At 36.8% G+C, this 22,662-nt stretch overlaps 1 protein-coding gene and 1 non-coding gene across 2 annotated transcripts; both read left to right on the forward strand.

The window, feature by feature from the left end:
- The first annotated feature begins 4,397 nt into the window (after positions 1-4,397).
- On the forward strand, positions 4,398-4,504 carry LOC140008983 (small nucleolar RNA R71). The gene has a single exon (XR_011816344.1). It is a non-coding gene; the product is annotated as a small nucleolar RNA R71 (small nucleolar RNA).
- A 13,235-nt stretch (positions 4,505-17,739) lies between these two features.
- On the forward strand, positions 17,740-18,239 carry LOC140008866 (uncharacterized). The gene is made up of 2 exons (XM_072053768.1): positions 17,740-18,049; positions 18,112-18,239. The coding sequence occupies exons 1-2, from the start codon at positions 17,740-17,742 to the stop codon at positions 18,237-18,239; spliced, it is 438 nt and encodes a 145-aa protein (XP_071909869.1).
- The last annotated feature ends 4,423 nt before the right edge of the window (positions 18,240-22,662 follow it).

Below are 22,662 nucleotides of genomic sequence, written 5' to 3' on the forward strand. Positions count from 1 at the left end.
GAGCATTCTCTTTTTACCTATAGATTTAAAATCAAAACTAATAGCCTTAATAGCCCAATACGCTTTATGTTCTATTTCTACAGGTAAATGACAAGTTTTCCCATAAACAAGCTTATATGGAGACATTCCCAACGGCATTTTAAATGCCGTTCTATAAGCCCACAAAGTATCTTCGAGATTGTTTGACCAATTCTTTCTCAAACGATTGACATATTTCTCTAGGATGATTTTAATCTCCCGGTTGGTCAATTCTGTTTGGCCATTGGCTTGAGGATGATAGGAAAGTGACTTTTTATGCCTACAACCATATTTGAGCAACAAAGTGTCAATAGTTTTATTGCAAAAATGCTTACCTTCATCACTTATAATTGCCTTTGGAACTCCAAACCTACAAAATATATTCCATTTAAGAAACTTAAGCACAACCTTAGTATCATTAGTTTGTAAAGGAATGGTCTCCACCCATTTAGAGACATAATCGACTGCTAAGAGAATGTACTTATTATTAAATAAGTTAGAAATAGTCCCATAAAATCAATGCCCCAAACCTCAAATAGCTCAACTTCCAAATATGTAGTTAGAGGCATTTCATTTTTTCTTGAGATAATACCGGTTCTTTGGCATTGATCACAATTTTTAACCCAATTTCTAGCATCTTGATACATAGTAGGCCAATAAAATCCTGATTGCCATAATTTTGCTACGGTTTTAGTTGTACTAAAATGACCTCCCGTTTCAAGGTTATGACAATGCATTAAAATACTATGTACCTCTTCTTCCGGAACACATTTTCTAATTATTCCATCTGTACAATGTTTATAAAAGAACGGTTCCTCCCAAAAATAATGTTTAGTATTATTTAAGAATTTTTTCCTTTGATGGGAATTCAAATCACTTGGTATCACTCCACTAACTACAAAATTAACTAAATCAGCATACCATAGTGACTTTTGAATTGCCATAAAAAATTCATCTGAAAATTCTTCTTTAATGGATAAATGATCTTCTTGAGGCATGTTTTCCAGTCTAGAAAGATGATCAGCGACTAACTTTTCGGATCCTTTTTTATCTTTGATCTCCAAATCAAATTCCTGCAATAATAAAATCCATCGAATTAGTCGAGACTTTGCATTTTTCTTATTTAACAGATATTTGAGTGTTGTATAGTCGGTATAAATGATGACTTTAGATCCTACTAAATACGATCTAAACTTATCCAATGTAAATATCACTGCTAGCAACTCCTTCTCTGTTGTTGCATAGTTGACTTGGATTTCATTTAGTCTTTTACTTGCATAATAAATGACATGAAGTCACTTATCATGTTTTTGCCCAAGAACAGCTCCAACTGCAAAATTACTTGCATCACACAGCAATTCGAATGGCAAGCTCCAATCTGGTGATGCTATTATGGGTGCGGAGACAAGTTCATTCTTCAATCTATTAAAAGCAAATAAACACTCATCATTAAAGTGAAAAGGAACATCTTTTGCAAGTAATTCACATAAAGGTTTAGTAATCTTGGAGAAATCCTTAATAAATCGCCTATAAAACCTCACGTGTCCAAGAAAGCTCCGAATGCCTTTCACATTGGTAGGTAGAGGCATTTTCTCAATAACCTCTATCTTGGCTTGATCTACCTCAATACCTTGTGAAGAAATTTTGTGGTCTAGAACAATACCCTCACAAACCATGTAGTGACATTTTTTCTAATTGAGTACAACATTTGTTTCTTCACATCTTTGCAAAATTAGATTTAAATTGTTAAGATAATAATCATAAGTAGATCCAAATACAGAAAAGTCATCCATGAAGATTTCCATGATTTTCTCATTAAAATCGGAGAAAATTGTCATCATGCAACGTTGAAAGGTGGCCTGTGCATTGCACAGTCCAAAAGGCATTCTTCGAAATGCAAAAGTTCCATAAGGACAAGTGAATGTGGTTTTCTCTTGATCTTCCGATGCAATGAAGATTTGATTGTATTCTGAAAAACCATCCAAGAAACAATATAATTCATATCCAGCCAATCTTTCTACGATTTGATCAAGAAAAGGAAGTGGGAAATTATTCTTTCTAGTAGCTACATTCAATTTTCTATAATCAATACAGACTCGTCACTCAGCCATAACTCTAGAGGGAATCATTTAATCATTTTCACCATGTACTATGGTTATTCCCTCTTTCTTTGGTGCTACATGAATAGGAGAATCCAAACACTATCAGAAATTGAAAAAATTATACTTACATCTAACCATTTAAGAATTTCTACTCTTACCACTTTTTTCATGTTTGGATTTAACCTTCTTTGAGTTTCAACCACTGATTTAGAATTTTCTTCTAACAAAATTTGGTGCATACAAATAGTTGGACTAATTCCCTTGATATCAGAAATCGTCCATCCTTTAACCTTTAAATACTTCCTCAAAACACGTAAGAGCTTGCTTAGTTGTTCCTCATCTAGTGCAGCATTGATAATCACCGGCAATGTCTCTTTTTCTCCAACAAATGCATATTTGAGGTGTTTAGAAAGTGGCTTAAGCTTAAGCCATGGAACTTGCTCACACGATGGTGGAGGTAGCCCTTTGCTCAGTCCTAACTCCTCATATGCATTGCTCCTTTTATAAGGAACCCGTGCTTGCAAAAATTCAGTCATTTCTTCAACTTGTTCTTCTTGTAAGCCTACACCATTAAGACAAAGTTCAAGAGAATTATCATCAAGATTAACTTGACTCATCTCTAATGCCAATTCATCACATATGTCAACAGAATAAACATGGTCGGTAAAAGAGGGATACTTCTCCACTTTACTCAAATCAAACTCCACTTCTCTTCACCAATTTGGAACTTGAACTTATCACATTTAACATCTATTATTGTACCTGCGGTGGCCAGAAATGGTCTACCAAGTATAATAGGTACATTGACATTCTCCTCCATATCTAAAACAACAAAATCAATAGGAATAATAAATTTCTACACTTTAATGAGCACATTCTCTAATATGCCAATTGGATGTCTAATAGACCTGTCAGCCAATTGCAAGAAAATGTAGTACACTTTAACTCTTTCAATCCCAATTGTCTAACCACAGTTAAAGGAATCAATGAAACACTCATACCCATGTCACATAGTTCTTTAGAGAATTCTACATTACCAATAGTGCAAGAAACTGTGAAACTCTCTGGATCTTTCAACTTTGGTGATAATTTGTTTTGTATGATGGCACTACATTCTTCCGTTAATGCAATTGTCTCACTATCTACTAACTTCCTTTTTTTAGTCATTATTTCCTTAAGAAACTTTGCATATGAAGGAATCTGCAAAATAGCATCAACAAAAGGAATGTTAATATGTAATTGTTTGAAAATGTTGACAAACTTCTCAAATTCTGTCATTTCTCGAAAACTTTAATCTTTGAGGAAATGGTTAATCTTTGAGGAAATGGCAACGGTGGAGGAATTGGTGTTGTATCTCTAATTTGTGACTTATTTTCTTCCACCTTTTATTTCCCTTTAATTATCTTACTATCCTCTTCTAATTCACTCAACTGCTGGTTCTCTTTTCTTTCACATTCTCTCTCACTTTCAACTACAGGCGGCTCACCTACTTCCTTATCACTACGGAGGGTTATGGTCTTCACATGCTCCCTTGGGTTCACTTCAGTCTTGCTAGGTAAATCTCCTTGATTACGATTGTTAATTGCATTTGCTATTTGCCCTAATTGGATCTCAATATTCCTGTACATATTGGTGAGTTGGTCCATCATTCCCTCAATTCTCTCAAACCGTTGAGTAGTGGCACTGTCTAACTTTTCAATTTTATCATTTGATACATTTGCCAGCTTCTCAATTGCCAATTTCCAAGTTGGTTTGGACTTCGGAAGTGGTTGCTTCGGTTGAAAATCCGGTGGATTAACTGATCTTTGTTGGTTCTCTTGATCATTCCATCCAAAATTCGGGTGATTATACCATCTTGGATTGTAGGTATTAGAGTATGGATTATTTTGGGGTGGATGGTTATAATTGTTGAGATATTCAACCTATTTGCTGCTAGAACACATAGAATCATCACGATCTCCATCGCAAGTAGTACAACATGCAATAACTACTCCTTGATTAGAGTTAGAACCAACATGCCTATTAAGTATCTTAACCACATTATCCATCTTTGCATTTAATATATTCAAGGTATCTATTTCAAGTATACTTGCGGTTCTCCTTGTATTACCTCGTTCGTTGGCCCATTGGTAGTTATTAGCAGTCATTTTTTCAATCAATTGTTGAGCTTCCTCGGCTGACCTTCCCATCAATGCTCCTCACGCTGCCGCATCTACATGCGTCTTTGTTGGATAGGTGAGGCCATTGTAAAATGTTTGGACTATTAGCCAATCTGATAAACCATGATGAGGACATCTTCATTGTAATTCCCGATAGCGCTCCCAAGTTTCGTACAATGTCTCTCCTTCCTATTGAGAGAAATTAGTTATATCCATTCTAAATTTAGCAGTTTTTTCAGGTGGAAAGAATTTATTAAGAAAAACCTTAACTAATTCAGCCCAAATAGCAAAAGTATTTGGAGGATGAAATTATAACCAAACCTTGGCCTTGTCCCTTAGCGAAAATAGAAACAATCGAAATTTAATTGCATCATCACTAACACCATTAAACTTAATCGTATCACAGATTTCAAGAAATGTTGATAAATGAGAATTTGGATCTTCGGTAGCATTACCTCCATATTGAAATTGTTGTACCATTTGAATCAGTGATAGTTTAATCTCAAAATTATTAGCATTTACCGTTGGCCTTGCGATGCTAGTTTGAGATCCTTGTGTCCTCGGTAAAACAAAATCTCGCAGACCTCGTCTAATTGGTTCATTTTTTGCCATTTCTTCCTCAAATGGTAGCTCTATCAAAATTTTCTCTATCGGCTGCCAAACCTCTTGTTCCTCTTAATGCGGTATATGCTTTCTTTGTCTCTGAAGTGTTTTCTCAATTTCTGGATCGAAAGGTGCAACTTCTCGATATGTTCGGTGCATATACTATAAATAGAAATAAGAGAAATTATGCAGCTTTAATTGTCAAAAACTAGATTAATGCCAAATCAACTGTAAACAATCTTAAATAAAAACAATGGAAATATCTAAATTAATAGAGATTATTAGGCTCTAATATTACCGCTCCCCGACAACAGCGTCAAAAATTTGACGGAATTTTTATATCAATACAAGTTTATTTTCAAATTTTACCCGTTGGACTGCAAGTATACAGGTCACTTAGTAGTTTTGGACAAATATCAGGTCGATCCCACAAGGAGTAATTTAAACAAGTACTAGACCCTTTTTTTCTCTATTATTTAGACTTACGATAAATCTGAGCAAGAAGATTATAATGCAATTGTCTACAAATTTGGTTTAATAAATGCTAAATGCAAATGGAGAACTTTCACTCAAAATTAAATCTAGGGATGTAAATTCTACTTATGGCATAAACAATGCAAATGAATTGATTTACCTCTTGTTATTATTCTCGTTAAACCAGGGATTCATTTCCAATATTATCAGATCTCATTCTCATGATGAAATGGCCTAGAGTATTTCAGCTTTCCCTACTTTCATGGTGAAATACTAGTTCTACTCTGTTTTCCTTCATGAAATGCTAAATAATCCATTTAAGTATACCTCTATTTTCATGAACATATAACTTAAGCTCTACTTATGTGTTTCCATTGTTACTACCAATTCTCATTGAATAATAATAACTATAAACATGCTATTGGTGATTAAACAATAACAAGTAATTACAACTACACAAATAGACAAGTTAATACAAGATACAACAAGTGTAAATTACATTCAATTCATATCATTTAGCCATAAATTTCGTCTACTCCCTAGATAAAGAAGTTTAGCTACTCATGAATGATATAACAATCAAACTCACAAGTTTATTAATGCAAAACATCATAAAGTATAAGTACAAGAAAGATCAAGAAAAGCTTAGCCAATTAATGGTGAAGCCTTCAAATTTCTGCTATGTCTTGTACATGATGATTATAAGTGAAGTCTCCAAGTGCTTCTTCAAGAAGTTCTATCTATAGAGAAACTTGTTACAGGAGAAAAAACTAGCTACCTCTGGTCATTCCTGGCTTCCCCCTTGCTTCTCTGCATAAAATGGGGTAGAAAGGCACTTTCTTCTCCTTTATGATTCCAACCACTGAGATTTTGTAAAGGAAAGATGTCAAACAACTTTTCTCCTTCTTTCCTTTTTCTTCATTTTTGCTCCTGGTATCCTTGTACTTTATCCTTCGGATGATCCTTACATTTTCTTCATCTCGTGCATGCATTTCAAATATCAAAATCCTTCATAATTTCACAAAATTAAAGCGTTAATCCACTCATTTATCAAGTTTTGAACACTTAAACAATATTTAAGCAATTATCACCAAAAGAGTTCAAATATGGCTTTAATCTTCTCAAAACATATCAAAAATTCATGTCAAACTTGTACAAAATGTACGTTAAATATTCTCTTATCAGAGATCGTAACTCAAGGTATTTTCATGCGGTGGTGAAACAGCGATGGGTTCAAGGAGTGATACATAGAATAAAAAATTCCAATGGTGTTTGGGTGGATAAAGATAGTGATATGGCAGGTGAGGCAATAACATATTTCTCTAATCTTTTCTCAGGATCTTCGGTGGCTGCTTCTGATATGTTGCATCTCATTCCACCAACGATTTCGGAGGAGGATAATAGGATGTTGGAATTGATTCCTTCTATAGAGAAGGTTCATCAAGTGGTGAGATCAGTGGATGGAGATAGTGCAGCTGGTCCGAATGGATTCACGGGTACATTTTATACCTTTGCGTGGGAAGTTATTGCTCAGGATGTCTACAATGCTATAGTTAGTTTCTTTTGTGGAGCAGAGTTGCCTCGGTTTATCACTTCTATCTCCATTGTGCTGATTCCTAAGGTTTTAAACCCCCAAGATTTTTTCCAATTTAGGCCAATTAACCTATGCAACTTTATTAACAAGTTGTTATCCAGAATCTTGGCTGATAGAATGACTGGTATCTTACCAAGGATTATTTCCCCCCAGCAGACAGGTTTTGTGAAGGGCCACAATATAACAGAAAATTCTTGCTAGTTCAAGAGATCGTGTCGGGTATAGGAAAAAAATCTAGAGGTGGCAATATTATCTTGAAATTAGATATGTCTAAAGCTTATGATAGAGTGTCTTGGTGCCATATTATTGGTGTTCTGAGGAAGTTTGGCTTTGGGGAGTGATTCATGGATCTGGTATGGCGGTTATTGTCTAACGTCTAGTTCTCAGTCATTATTAATGGGTCTTCACAGGTTTCTTTAAACCTACTAGAGGTTTACGGCAGGGTGATCCATTATCACCGGTGCTATTTATTATAGGTGTTGAGGTTATGTCAAGAGGTTTGAATAGCCTCATGGTCAAATTAGATTTCTTAGGATTCAAAGTCCCCACATGGGTGCCCTTCTATAACTTATTTGGTGTTCACAGATAATGTGCTTATATTTGCGAATGGCTCCTCCTCATCTTTGAAGGACATTGCTGGTATTAGAAATGTATCAAAGATACTCGGGGCAACTGATAAATATTCAAAAAAGTTGTTATTTGGTTCACCCAGTATTGTCACCGACTAGAAGAAGGGTGATTGTACGTGTCACCGGATTTGCTTGGCAGTCCTTCCCTATACGTTATTTAAGGTTTTCGCTATATTTTGAGAGGTGTAAATCGGCTTATTTTGGGGAAGTGTGTCAGTCTATTCTAGGGAGGATTTTGTCATGGAAATCAAAGCTACTGTTATCTAGAGGCAAGATAATTTTAATCAAGCATGTACTGGCATCAATGCCAGTACATTTGTTGTCAGCTGCTGTGATACCTGCTGCGGTTTTTAACATTATAGAAAAGGCCTACTTGGCATTTCTCTGGGGGTCTACATCTGAAGAGTCTAAGTTTCATTGGATACGGTGGTCTCAACTTTGCTATCCGGTTGACGAAGGGGGCGTGGGATTCAGGAAACTTACGAATGTTTATACAGCTTTCTCTTGTAAACTATGGTGGAGATTCCGATCTCGATCATCGTTATGGGCGACTTTCATGCAAGCAAAGTACTGTAGAATGATCCACCCTTGTCAGGCATCATTAAGGTTAACAAACTCTGCAGTCTGGCGAAGAATGTTAAACGTGAGGTGCCAAGTGGAGCTATCTATGGTATGGTTAGTCCATGACGGGTCGTGTCACTTTTGGAATGACAATTGGTTGGCCACTGGTGCATTATTTCTTAGAGCACCAGTTGTCCCAAACTTATCATTTCGCAATTTCATTATCAACGGGCATTGGGATGTCAATCTTTTATCTCAAACCTTGCCAAGAGATATTGTTTCCTCAATGTTAAAGTTCCCGATCCCTGAAGGTGAACGTGCAGATGAAGTCATTTGGATGCACATGTCATCTGGAAACTTCACATTGACATCAGCTTTTCGGGAGGTTCAACAGGTCTGTAACACGTCGATGGTGTTCTCTAAGATTTGGCACCTTACGATCCCTTTGAAAGTGTCATTTTTTATGTTGCGATTGTTGATGGAAAGACTGCCGCTACCAGATACGTTATGTAAACTAGGTTTCTATTTGCCCTCAAAGTGTTTTTGCTGTCAAGAGGCGTTTGAGGAATCTATTGAACATGTATTTTCCACTGGTCACATAACTTTGGAGGTTTGGAATTATTTTGGGGGTTTATGTGGATTGAACTTCCCAGGGCTGTCCTTGCGGGCTCGCATAGTTGAATGGTGGTTAAGGTCACAAGATTCTGCGATACGGCATTTTATCTGTCTCGTTCTTCCAAGTATTACCTGTTCGCACATTTGGAAGGCAAGAAATAAAGCTATATTTGAGGGTGTCCAGATGCGATCTGCTGTCATATGTAAAGCCATCTTCTCTGAAATTAAATCCATTGTGGAGATCCACTTCAAACAAATGATTGAAGTGCATACATTTTGTCAGTTGTTTGATTGGTCGATTTCGTCTTTTAGTGTATTTGAATTCACATTGGTTCGATGGGAGGCAAAAGAGATTGGGAAGTTTATACTCAATACGGATGGTTGTTCTAAGGGTAATCCAGGAGTGGATGGAGGTGGTGGGGTCCTTCGAGATTCAACCGGCTTACCTTTGTTTGCTTTTTCGGCTTTCTTTGGAAAGACTACATCTCTTCGTGCAGAGGTTCTGGCTCTTCTAATTGGCCTTCAAATATGTGTACAAAGGGGTTTTGATAACCTATGCGTGCAATTGGATTCATTGGTCTTAGTTGGGATTCTTCAGCGGCGCTTTCAGTGTCCGTGGCATATCCGAAAAAAGGTCCGGCAAATTAGGCATTTAGTTGATGATCCTGCTTGTTTCTCACATTGCTACAGGAAGGCAAACAAAGCTGCTGATACACTGTCTAATGCGGGCATAATTCACCCTGAGCAACATATCAAGGTCTATGACTGCTTTAATATGTTTTCCAGGTTGGCTCGTGGGGAAATCCAACTGGATAGAATAGGAATGCCTTCGATTAGGGAAATTAGGCATACTGCAGCTGCTACAGGATGTGGATGAAATGTTTCCCTAATTTTTGTAGAAGCTTAGCTCAAAATTTGTATTAAATAACTGCCATGTGGATATTTTTTCTTGAATTTGGATTTGTTGGCAGGGAGTTTTGTCCATTTATAAGGGGAAACTCTGTCAAAAAATTTTATAAAAAATAAAAAAGATGATAAAAAAATGCTAAATACTGGATTAAAATCCAGTTTAGATTTATCCACTTTTGATAGGCTCATTGTATGACTTCTAGCTCATTTGATCAGTGAGTCTAATTTTGTATTTCCTCGAGTCATTGCGTTGATCCATGATTTTGTAGTCTTTTTAGTAAAATTTGATGACAAAGCTTATATCTTGTGACATCCACCATATCTTGCAAATATTTTCATTTCCATCATGCTTTTTAGGTCCATATATGGTATATAAAGTTGTAAAGTCGATTATTGATGTTGGAAATTCAAATGAATTTTATTTTGACATATGTCCAAAATTAAGCAGAAAACCCTCATCATCTCTTTTGCTGATCTATTCTTCACAATATCTTTTACTTACGGGAAGGCATAAATCTTGTTTACTTTTCACCAAATTCATTAGAAAAGAAACATTAATTTGCACTTGTTGAACAGAATTTGAGCAGGAAAATTCCCTCTCACCTTGTGCGATCAATTCTTAATTTCTACGTAATATTCATGACGGAAAGCATAATTAGCCTAAAATTCAAAATCATTCTATCATCAAAATTTTTTACTAATTTGATTAACTAACTTCGTTATAAAAAAATCCATTTTCACCATTAGAGAAGGATCCATGAAGTCATCCGCTACAGCCCTAAGAAGCAAGAAACTAGTGTTGCTTATCAAATAGCGTTAATCACAATACTCCCCTTAAGATTTAATCTATTTTGTACTTTACTCCCTAACATTATTTTTCTTGTTTTATTCCTAAACCATTAGTCAAGTTTATCCTTGTGTAATAGAAATGTCAAAAAGACATTTATACCTCTAGGGGTTGACTCCAATAAATCCCCTTTAAGTATAGCATATTTTATACTTTATTGTCTAATATCAATTTTCTCTTAATTTGACTGTTTGTCTCTAAAACCACTCACGATAGATAATATTTAAAATATCAGTATACCTAACATAATAATGAAAACTATTATATTTCTTGTTAAATTTTATCTCCATAATTATAGGTTTTCAGATGGGGGAAAATATCCCACTAATTTTATATGATAAGAGAAAAAACAAAAATTATTAGTCAAAAAATAAACAATAAAATATTATTAAAGGTCTATAGATTGGGTTTGTTTGGATTGAAGATTATTTGAAAAATTTTTAAGAATACTACTGTAATACTTTTTAGCAATTTTGTGTTTGTAAAATAAAAAATGGTTAAAAAAATGATTGAGAAAAATGCTATGACACAATAAAAAATTTTTTAGAAAAATTTAGCAATTTAAACAATTTTTAATAGCATCTAATCATGCTATGTTAAAAAAATGATTGATGGGATTTTTTTTTATATGAGTACAAGTTTAATTCTAAAATTTACGCGTTTTGACTACAAGTATACAGGTCAATTTATAAATTTAGAGCAAATATCGGGTCGATCCCACAGAGAGCACTTATAAGTACTAAGACCTTACTTACTCTATTATTTAGACTAATAATCAATTAAAGCAAGAGAAATGATAATTACTACTATCTAACTTGTCTTAACAAGATAACTTGCAAGATAACAATGGAGAAAATTCACTAAATACTTTTTGTCTGAGGATGTAGATTCCACTTATGGCATCAAAGATACAAATAAATAGATTTACCTCTTGTTACAACTCTTGTTTAACTAGGGATTCATTTCTAATATTTCCAAATCTCATTCTCATGATGAAATGGCTTAAACTAGACTAGTTTTTCCTATTTTCATGATGAAAAACTAAATCTACTCTTGTTTCCTTCATGAAATGCAAGTTGATCCACTTAAGTGTATCTCTATATTTTCATGAGTCTACTACTTAAGCTCTATTTACGTTGTTCCATCATTATTACTAATTTTTATTGAATAATAACACTCTAAGCTTGTTATTGGTGATCAAACAATAAGAAGTAATAAGCATGCATAAATAGACAAGTTAATACAAGATGTAATAAGAGTAAATCATATTCACTTCATATCAAGTAGCCATAAGTTTTATCTACTCCCTAGATCTAGGAACTTAACTACTCATATGATAAATGACAAGAAAGAACGTAGTTTTATTGCATGATCACATATTGAATCACAATTAAAGAGATAGATAAAGAAAGCTTAGCCAAGAAGTGAAGAAGCTCCCAATGATTTTCTATTTCTTCAACAAAATGAGTTGTAGAATGAAGTTCCCAATTGTTCTCACAAAATGTCTAGCTAGAGAGAACAAAATAAGACTAAAACTAAGCTCTAATGCTATAATTTGATGAGAACTCCTTCTAATGTCCTAATCTCTCTTTTTTTTATGATTCTTCATCTCTAGTTTGAAGAGAGTCAAAAAGTGTTTTTTTTTAGACAAGACATAAAGCTCATTTTTCTTCCAAAAGGTCCCTTGAACATGTGCAGCTGAATTTTTTGTCTGGAGTAGAGCTGGAAAGTAGTGTGAAAACAGAATAGGTGGTTGAGAAAGTTGCAGAATTCTGGCTACAATACGCGACCTTGGAATACGCGAGTTCAGCTCACGTATTGACATCTCGCGTATTCATCTCTGCGAATTTAGCACCACGTCAACTGAAATTATCTCAATGATGGAGGCCGAATTAGCTCTTGTGCAAAAATAAAAATTGTATCCCTTTGAGTTAGCTTCTAATGGTTCAAGAATAATCCAATTTGGAGCTCTGTGGACCAAGAAATGACCAAAATACCCTCGATTGATCAAAGCTCTATTTCAGCTTTTGACCATGCAAATGCACATTTGTATTTGGACTTTTTGACAAGGAAAATGATTGAATTGGACTTCGATGTCTCTTACCAAATGTAGATATATCTCTTAACTTCAAAATGGTGCAAGAATCACCTCAATACATTGTGTGTAGCTCAAGATATAGCCGAAATACCATAATATGTCAAAGCTGGAAAACTTGCATTTCTTTCCTTGATTATTTTGCATTTCATGTTCTATTTTTATGACTTCAAACCATCATCAATCATCCAATTATCTTCTCAACTCATGCCATTTGATGATTGAATCATTAAATCTACAAAAACATGAAGTTTTCACCATTAAAATCCATAGAAATTCAATTTTTACCACTGAAACCACAAAATGTATATTTTCACAAAAATCCTAGCTAATTAGCTTTAAAAGTGACTAAAACACACCAAACTAACTAATAAAACACACTTAAAAACACATAAAATATATACTTATCAATGACTCTAAAAGTTTTAAAGCCCAAATCAATCATGTTTCTCTCTTCTTTAAGTATTACCAACAAAAAAAAATGTGTACTCCTATATAAAGAAAATATCTAGTTATAAGAAAAGTGCAACCATATGCACATTCATGAAGAGAAACCGACAATATTCAAGCATTTTTAGATTTTTAATACATATTAATTTTTCGATATCAATTTTTGTTATGTTTTCCATTATTACGTGAAATTGCCAAGATATTTCTATCAATATAAAAAATTATAATTAGGGGTGAATTTAGTTAAGAGCATATCTATAAATTTATTATTGTTTCATTAATGTATTAGGAATGTTGATTTTTATACATTATTTGTCTTGGGTGTTATAAAATAGTGGAGTTGATTAATGATTTTAGTGACAAATTGAGAAAAAATGAGGTTAAGGGATAAAGTAAAAAATAAGATAGGGGAATTGGGGAAAACGGAAAGGTTGCGTTTGGTGGTAAGATGGAAGAGATTGTAAGTAGGAGATCTTGGATTCAAGACCTCCTACTTATTATTTTTTTTTAAAAAAAGGGCTAGGAAAATTACCACATTTAACTATTAAGGGTATAAATGTCTTTTTATCATTACCATTACATCACATTAGAGTCAACTTACGGTTCAGGGGATAAAATAAAGAAAAAATAACATCAGAAGATAAAGTGCAAAATATATATATATATATATATATATATATATATGTATATATATCTTAGGGGAGTTTTTATAATTTTTTGTCAATCTATGGGGAGTTTTTATAATTAACCTCATCAAATATGCACAATCGTGACTGGTATGTTTAATTAAATGATAAAGAATTAGAAATCCTCTTTGCCCATAATTATTTGACCAAGCAGATGGTTTGAGAGTAGTTCATTTATAGGATCCATGACTCTTGACAAACTATACCAACGTTACCATGTAGACGATGGAACCTTTAAAAGAGTATTCTGATTAAAAAAGAATCCATAATATACTATGTAAGCTTATAAATTTGGTCAATGGCAGAGGAATATTCTGGGCTAAATGTTGAACTGTTTTTTGCTTCATTGATCGCTGCCTCAACGCTTCAGAAAAGCTGTTCAAGTGTCGCCTGACGTGATGCATATATTGTTTAAGCTTATTTGAGAGTAAGGAAGCAATTAGAGACGTTTCTGAACGAAGACAATCCAAAACTCCCTTGAGTATTTCCTCAAGGCTATCCAATTTTTGTGTTGATTGCCGTATTTCAGTAATTAGGATAACTTTTTCAGTGATTGGGATCGGGGGCTAATATTGGTCAAGTTGCATGGAAAAGAAATACGTACGGGGGCAATCTGTTGCCATCAAATTAAGGATAACAAATGTCGGCACACAATCTTGTCCAAAAGAGAATGGATATTACGCTTCATCCTTACCGGATATAGTATCAAATATTCGAACGTTTAGACTGAAAATACATAATAAAATTAAAATTATGTTGGTTATTTTTATCGTACCTTCAGGCTTTGTTCGGCTATGCTTTAATCTTTAATGCAGAAAATAGGCTTTTTTTTCGGGTATGCTTTAATCTTTAATGCAGAAAATAGTTTTTGGGATGTGCAGTTACGATTATTTTTCGGGAGGAATGGTTTCTAGGTAAACTTTTGCAAAAGTAAATCAAGGCAAATGATCGATGGCTGCAAATAATTGGACAATTGAGTAAGGAATGTGCCATATAAGAATTTGATAAAATTGATTAAATAAAAAGTCCTTTTTATCTTCTACTTCTACAAAATTCCAAAATAAACTTGCCAAGTCCAAAATTTTTTTTTTTTTGGGTTGGGTGGAAATGAATGAAGAAATATTAAATCATCCAATCTCGAGTCTGGAATGGTTCTTTTCAGAATTCATACTCCTTTATAATCTATATAAAATGAAACCATGAATTGTACCAAGCAAAGTACTTCTTTTGAATTTGAATCTAATTGAGAATGTTATTAGTAAAAATAGAAACGCCGATCGAAAGCAAGTTACAGGCATGGACGAATTAGTTGCATACAAAAGAATTACAAGTACCCGTGAATCTTATAATGAGTGGTGCCACAACATTTGAGGCCCCCAAATGAACTATTTATCTCCTAAGCAGAAAGAATATATTCTTCCCCTAGAAGGATAGTGTAGAAACTCCAACTGCATATCGAAATTATTGTATGCTAGGCTGTTACAACGATGTGCTTAAAAGATATCCGTAAAACTCTTCTTCCTGTGTTTTGGACCGCAACGGATCTTCTGTCCCATATCCTGTGTTACTTACTGTCCCATTTTTATTATAGTGTTATTTCTCCTTCATAAATATCATGTTTTAGTTCTTTTTTGATTCCTTAAGATCCAATAATTATTAATTGAGTAATACACAAAATTTAACAAACTCAAAAAATCAAAATGCATAAAAAATGAGATTTTTTTATGACTTTTCTACTGTATTTTTTAATTTTCTATTATATATTACTTTTTTGAAGTTGTTGTATTTATTTTTTACTGAATTAATAGTTATTAAATTTTAAGAAAACAAAAAAGAATAAAACATGATGTTTATGAAAGTGAAATAGTAATATAATAAAAAGTGGGATAGTGAGCGACATAAGGTGTGGGACAGAAAATTCGTTGCGGTTTTCGTAACGAATCTTCAATCCCATATCCTGTGTCACTTACTGTCTCTTTCATAAAGGTGAGAGTCAATTCAAATCAATAGAAAGTGTGCAAACCCACTGGATGGAGGCAGTGTATTGACTATCGTAGGCTGAACGTCGTCACAAAAAAGGATCATTTTTCTCTCCCTTTCATTGATCAAATGGTTGAACGTCTAAATTGTAGGGCTTACTATTGTTTTTTGGATGGATTTTCAGGATATTTTTATATAGCAATTGCACCAGAGGATCAAGAGAAGACGACCTTCACGTGCCCGTTCGGGACCTTTGCTTATAGACGGATGCCCTTCGGGTTGTATAATGCACCTGCAACATTCCAGAGCTGTATGGTAAGTATTTTTTCAGAATATGTGAAAAAAATTATTGAGATTTTCATGGACGATTTTAATATTTATGGTGATAGCTTTGATACATGTCTGGATAACTTGAAATTGATTTTGTTAAGGTGTATAGAGACTAATCTTATACTTAACTGGGAAAAATGCCATTTTATGGTTGATCATGGGATAGTCTTAGGTCATGTTGTGTCTTCTAAAGGTCTTGAGGTTGACAGGACAAAAATAGATATTATATCTGCTTTACCTTACCCCGCGAGTGTGCGGAGGTGCGCTCTTTTCTTGGACATATAGGTTTTTATCGAAGATTCATCACGAATTTTTCAAAAATTGGAGCCCCGTTATTCCAGCTTTTACAAAAAGATGTGGCTTTCGAATTCGATGACAAGTGTGAGAGAGCCTTTGATAAATTGAAGGAGTTATTGACCTCGTCACCAATCATTCAACCCCCTGACTGGAGTTTGCCATTTGAGATCATATGCGATGCCAGTGATCATGCTGTAGGGGCTGTATTGGGGCAAAGAGTGGGTAAGGCAGCTCACGTCATCTCCTATGCATTTCGAACCTTGAATGGAGGTCAATTAAACTACTCCACTGCTGAGAAGGAGCTTCTTGCAGTTATTTTTGCTTTAGATAAATTCAGGTCATATTTGTTAGGTGCTAAAGTTATTGTATTTTCTGATTATGCAGTACTAAGGTACCTAATGACCAAGAAAGATGCAAAATCGAGGCTTATCAGGTGGATATTGCTCCTACAGGAATTTGACTTGGAGATAAGGAATAAAAGAAGCTCGGAGAATCTAGTAGCCGACCATTTGAGTCGCATACCAGTGGGAGAGGAGAACGAACCATTGAAGGATGCATTCCCTGATGTGCATTTATTTTCTTTAAATTCTCAATTGCCTTGGTATGCTGATTTAGTCAATTATCTAGTAACGGGTAATTTTCCTGCAGGTTGGCCAAGATCGAAGAGAGACAAATTGAAAAGTGATGCCAAGTATTTGATTTAGGACGACCCGTACTTATGAAAGAGATGTGCAGACCAAGTAATGAGGCGATGCGTAAGTGAAGATGAATTTCAGCCAATTTTGTCTTTCTGTCATACTTTAGCTTGTGGAGGTCATTTTGGACCCAAGAGAACTACTCATAAGGTGTTAGAAAGTGGATTTTATTGGCTTTCTTTGTTTAAAGATGCGTATGTATTTTGTAAGTCTTGTGATCATTGTAAGAGGGTAGGTAATATTGCCCGTAAAGATCATATGCTCCAAGTCCCGTTGATTATTGTCAAAATTTTTTATATGTGGAGCATAGATTTCATGGGGCATTTCCTTACTTCATTTGGTTTTTTGTATATTTTGTTGACAGTCGATTACGTGTCTAAATGGGTGGAAGCTAAGGCCACCCGGACTAATGATTCGAAAGTGGTCGCAGATTTTATCAGGTCTAATATTTTTGTGCGTTTTGAGATGCCAAGGGCTATTGTTAGTGACAGGGGGCGCATTTCTGCAATAAGACCATAGCCGCGCTATTTCGCAGGTATGGTGTACTCCACAGCGTCTCAACGTCGTACCACTCTCAGACCAATGGTCAAGCGGAGGTATCGAATTGGGAGATTAAGTCCATTTTAGAGAAAATGGTGCGCCCCGATAGGAAAGATTGGAGTCAACGGTTGGAAAATGCACTCTGAGTCTATCGGATGGCGTACAAGACCCCTATAGGGATGTCACCGTACAGATTGGTATTTGGGAAGCCGTGTCACCTTCCAGTGGAGTTCGAACACAAGGCTTTTTGGGTGATAAAGCAATGCAACATGAACCTAGAAGAGGCCGGTGCCCAACGGAAGTTGGATTTGCAAGAATTGGAGGAGATCCGGAACGAAGCCTACGAATATGCACTAATTTACAAGGAGAGGAGCCGGACATTTCATGACCAGCAGATCTCTAGAAAAACCTTTGAAGTTAGTCAGAAGGTCCTCCCGTACCAATCCAGACTTAAATTATTCCCAGGTAAACTACGTTCCCGTTGGATTGGTTCTTTTGTTGTTACTCATGTTTTCTCTATGGTGCAGTAGAAATTCAGAGTACTAAGACAGATAAGAAGTTTGTAATGAATGGACATCGTCTCAAACATTATGAGGGTCTTGTAGATGGAGAGGTGGAGGTGACACGTTTGGATGAGCCACAATGTTCCAAATAGCACCCCTTAGCCATGTCTAGCCAAAGACATTAAAGAAAGACGCTCATTGGGAGGCAACCCAATCTCTTTTAGTTATTTGTTTAGTTTTGTTTGGTAGTTTAAATATGTTTTCTTTGAGTTTGATAGATTTATGACTTCAATTTTCGTTTTTAGTGATTTGTAGGTATCTTTCTGTTATGACGCGCCCGCATCAAGTCGTAGGGAAAGCTCACGGTCAGAAGGGTTCTAGCCCTTTTGACACGCCCGCGTCATGTCATACAGGGAGCTCACGGTCAGAAGGGTTCTTGCCCTCTTGACATACCCACGCCACGTTCGCGGGAAATGTAAGTATTCAAAAAAAAAATAAAAAAAAAATTATTATTAAAAAAACTTATTATATATATAAAAAATTTCTGTTTGAACCGTGGCTTGGACTTTCAATTTCAAACTTTAATTTAAAAAAAAAGGAAAAAAACACTTTTTTTTTCTTTGCTTTCTTTCTTCCTCTTTTCTTCCTTTCTTCTCTGCTGTTACTTTGCTCCCTTCTTGGCCTTATCTCATACGCACGCGGCCGCCTCTCCATCGACGCCGTCGCCAACCCCTCCAGCTCCATCGCCGCATGCCAGAGCCCTAACCAGCTCACTCCCTCTTCTCTCTCCTCGCGCCTCCACCTGCGACGACCAGCCCGTCCGCCGCCTCCTCCTCCCGCAGTGATGTGAGCCACCAGTGCTTCCACTCCCGCACGCCGCGACGCGCGGCTGCCCACGACTCCCTCTGCACGAAGGCCACATGGGCGCGGCCCGCTGCCCCTCCCTGCCGCTGCCCACCTCGTGCCCATCTCCCCCCTCGCACGTCCATCTCTCTCTCACTCCCCTATCCTCGCTTCTCCACCTGTGCCCTCAGCCATCCACTTTGCCTGCTGATGCGCACCTCTGTTCTCCATCTCCTTCTCGTTACCGCAGTGAGCGAGCTCCACCGCCGCCGGCCGCTGCTTCGTCCGCCACCCGCTGGCTGCTATCCGCAACCAAGGCACACCGTCGCCCCTCTGAACCCCTCGCATCTCCCTCTTTCTCAAACAGTGGAGGTACTCAACCCCCCTCAACTCTTACCTGTTTGTTTGGAGCATATTTCTAGGGTTAATGGTTGAACTCAATTGCGAGCCCATGGCTCCATTGTTAGTTGATTAAATTGAGTGCAATATTTGGGGTTTCACTGACATTGTGATTGAGTTTAATTGCTCACTCGGGGAACAAAAGTGACCATTAGGTTGGGTGCTCCGTTGTTAGTGCTTTCTTAGAATTCTTGGGCAGTATTGTTGGTACTCTGCCTGTCGCTTTCCCTTGCTACTTCTATTGGTGCAATTGTTGAGATTTTGGACTGCATCGTTTCTGCTTTTGACTAATTATTTAGAGGACATTGGTTGCCGTTACTTTGCTTCCTGCTCTGCTTTGTTAGAGTCATTTCCTTGATTTTTGAACTGCGATTTCCCCCAGTGGTACTGGTGGGAATATTTTCATTTGACTTTGTTAACTCTACGTGGTTCGATATCTGATTAACCGCCCAAGGTGTGGTGCTGTGTTTTCTTCCTAGACTTCTGCACTGATACTGCTAATTTTGGCATATTATTGGGGGCATGTGTTATGATTGTCCACAAGGGTCATTTGTTGAAAACTTGGGGTGCATTTATTGGACTTTTGAGTAGACCAAGTTTGCCTTTGACTGTTGAATTGGGGAGCACTTGACTACTAAATTGCACTTGCTGTGTCCTCGGATTGTGGGCACCTCTATATTTTGTTGTTTGGGTTGACAAGGGGGACTTGTTGGGGTTTATCTGTCTATGATAGTTATGCACTCTTAGTCCTATTTTACCTCTCTATGGGCCTTTGGAATTTTTCTGACGATTGGGGTACTACTTAGAGGCTATTGCTTTGCTATTCCTTGGTTTTTGCTTGTTGCCTCTGCTGGTTCCTATACTTGTTGGAGCTTCTATTGATTTGAGTCGACCATTAGCCGCCATGGTGAGACCAAAATCATCCTCTAGGTTTAGAACTTCTCAATCTCAGCCTTCACCCCAACCCTCCATTCCAGTTAATACACCTACCAACCTACCCTCTTCTTCTAGTGTTCGAACCCGCCTGGGTAGGGGTAGAGGTGCTCAGGTAAATACCCCCGCTCACTTTGGCGAGCACTTGACCTTCACTAGACTCGCTGATCAGTAGAGATACGCTAAGGTCTGTGAGAAGCATATGATATCCTGTAAATCTTGTGACAAACTTGCTATGATTGGCCTAGGCATACGAGAGGAGGTTGAGTAGATGTTTACAGCCATCGGGTGGCGCTCGTATCTTGATATCTTCTGCCCCGCCTTTGTCGAGCTGATTCGGGAGTTCTACTCCACCTTTGAGTTTGATTTGCCTACGAGGTACACCGTTGAGACACCCAATGTCATTCGTTTCCGTCTAATGGGTCGGGAGTTCAATTTCTCCATTACCCAGTTTAATCTGGCATTTGGATTCATTACTCGAGAGTATGCTGAGACTAGGGAGTATGCTGAGAGTGCCTGTGATTACATAGAAACATTTCTCTCCCGTTACCACGATGTGTGGGGGGACATGTCCACTGATCGGCACCGCTACGACCCTTCTAGATCTAGGAGCTCCTTTCTTAAGGACACTAGTGCACGATACGTTCAGCGATTCTTAGCCTACAGCTACTCAGGTCGCAAGGACAGCTCCGGTATTCTCTCCCGACCCGAGTTCTTCTTGATCTGGAGTATGAAAAACAATATCAAGGTTAACTTGGGATGTTGGTTGGCAGTATAATTCAAGACTGTTTTGGCCAAAAAGAACAAACCCCTGATCCTTGGGTCCTACATCACCCACTTGGTGACACAGTTGGGAGTTTTTAATCTGGAGGACCACGACCTACATTTGGTATTCGAGATGGCGCTCCTGGACGTGGACTGCTTAGTGAAGATGGAAGTCGTCGAGCGCCTGCCCAATGGTTTCTTCTAGTTTACCCCTCTGGGACCAGTTCGGGCTCCGGGTACTCACCATTTGACACAAGCGGGGCCCTCTTCATTTCTTGGGTCGGCCGAGGACACTGCTGGACTGTCTACCTCCGCCCGCCCCTCCACCCCCAGGGGCTGCTGAATGGCAAGAGCTCCGAATGCAGGTTCAGAATTTGAAAGCTCGGATGACCAATATCGATGCTAACGTGCATAGCATGGCGCAGAACTTGGCAGCATTCATGAGTCACGCGGGTCTTATGTCTCAGTTTGGTTATCGCTCCCCACTTTGACCCGACTTCAGGGAAGTGTTGTTGCCCTTTCTCCTACTTTTGATGTTTCTTTGCTACATTGAGGGCAATGTATCGTTTAGGTGTGGGAGGGTCAGTGTGGTTCTAGTTTTTAGAAGTTTTTTTTTTTAGTTTTACGTGTTTTCCGTTTATTTCTAGTTTGTTATTTGTTTATTTTCGTCCAGTCTCTTTCTTTCTTTTAGTGATTAGCTCCCTTGTGAATGCCGAAGTTTGATGTTGGATTGTTGCCTCTATTTCTACTTTTGCTAAGTTTTAATAATAAAAGTGTATTGAATTAATGTGATCGAGTCCAAAACATCTCTTTGGTGAATATCGGTGACTGCTTGACTCTTTTGATTTCTTTGTTAACTTCTCTAAGCATAGGGAATGACTGTTGGCATTTTCATGTAAATTGGTCCAATATTGACTCTAATTCTTCATATTTGGCAATAATGAGACTAGCTGCTTCTATTTTTATTTTTAACGGTGTTATTTTGCATTATTGTGTTATTTGGCTATGAATAAGTTTGACTGTACTCCGCTATTAGTTACTACTGAGTAACCGGGGATCTGCACCTAAAAGTATCGATTCTCGCATCAAAAGGTAGTAATTCCTATGAGTACATGGTCATATAACGATAGGAGCTGAGTAACCGGGCTCCTTCATCTGAAAAATGTCGAAGTTCGCATCAAAAGGCTCCAATGGCTGGAGACTAAGTCTTTTGTGCTATTTATCCAAAAAAGAAAAAAAGAGTAAATAATAGAAAAAGAGTATAGGTTGTGTTAGTGTGTAATAGAAGTCATCGCCGACTTATGGATTAAATGTTGAGATTTTGGTTAATATTTGGACTATTTGCTGATAAATGTTGTGCGCCATTCCTTTTTCTTAGATTAGTTAACTTGGAATTGAAAGAGTTTGTGGTTTAGAAGTTAATCGCAGTGATGTTCCTCGGATTTTGACCACTAATGCTTGATATATAGTTTTCCTTGGTATCTTGGCAATACAGTAGATAGAGCAATGACCATTATCAAATTTTGGTGTCTGTTTACTATTCTTATGCTTGAGGACAAGCATGGTTTAGGTGTAGGGGGAATTGATAGGTTGTAATTTTATCATTTATTTTATTATTAATTTTCTCTATTACCT

The sequence above is a fragment of the Coffea arabica genome, chromosome 6c (genome assembly GCF_036785885.1).
Source record: "Coffea arabica cultivar ET-39 chromosome 6c, Coffea Arabica ET-39 HiFi, whole genome shotgun sequence".
Lineage (NCBI taxonomy): Eukaryota > Viridiplantae > Streptophyta > Magnoliopsida > Gentianales > Rubiaceae > Coffea > Coffea arabica.

Coding starts and splice junctions, on each gene's coding strand:
- LOC140008866 (XM_072053768.1), top strand. CDS start 17,740: ATGGCGTACAAGACCCCTATAGGGATGTCACCGTACAGATTGGTATTT. Junction 18,050..18,111: donor CAGACTTAAATTATTCCCAG/GTAAACTACGTT, acceptor TCTATGGTGCAG/TAGAAATTCAGAGTACTAAG.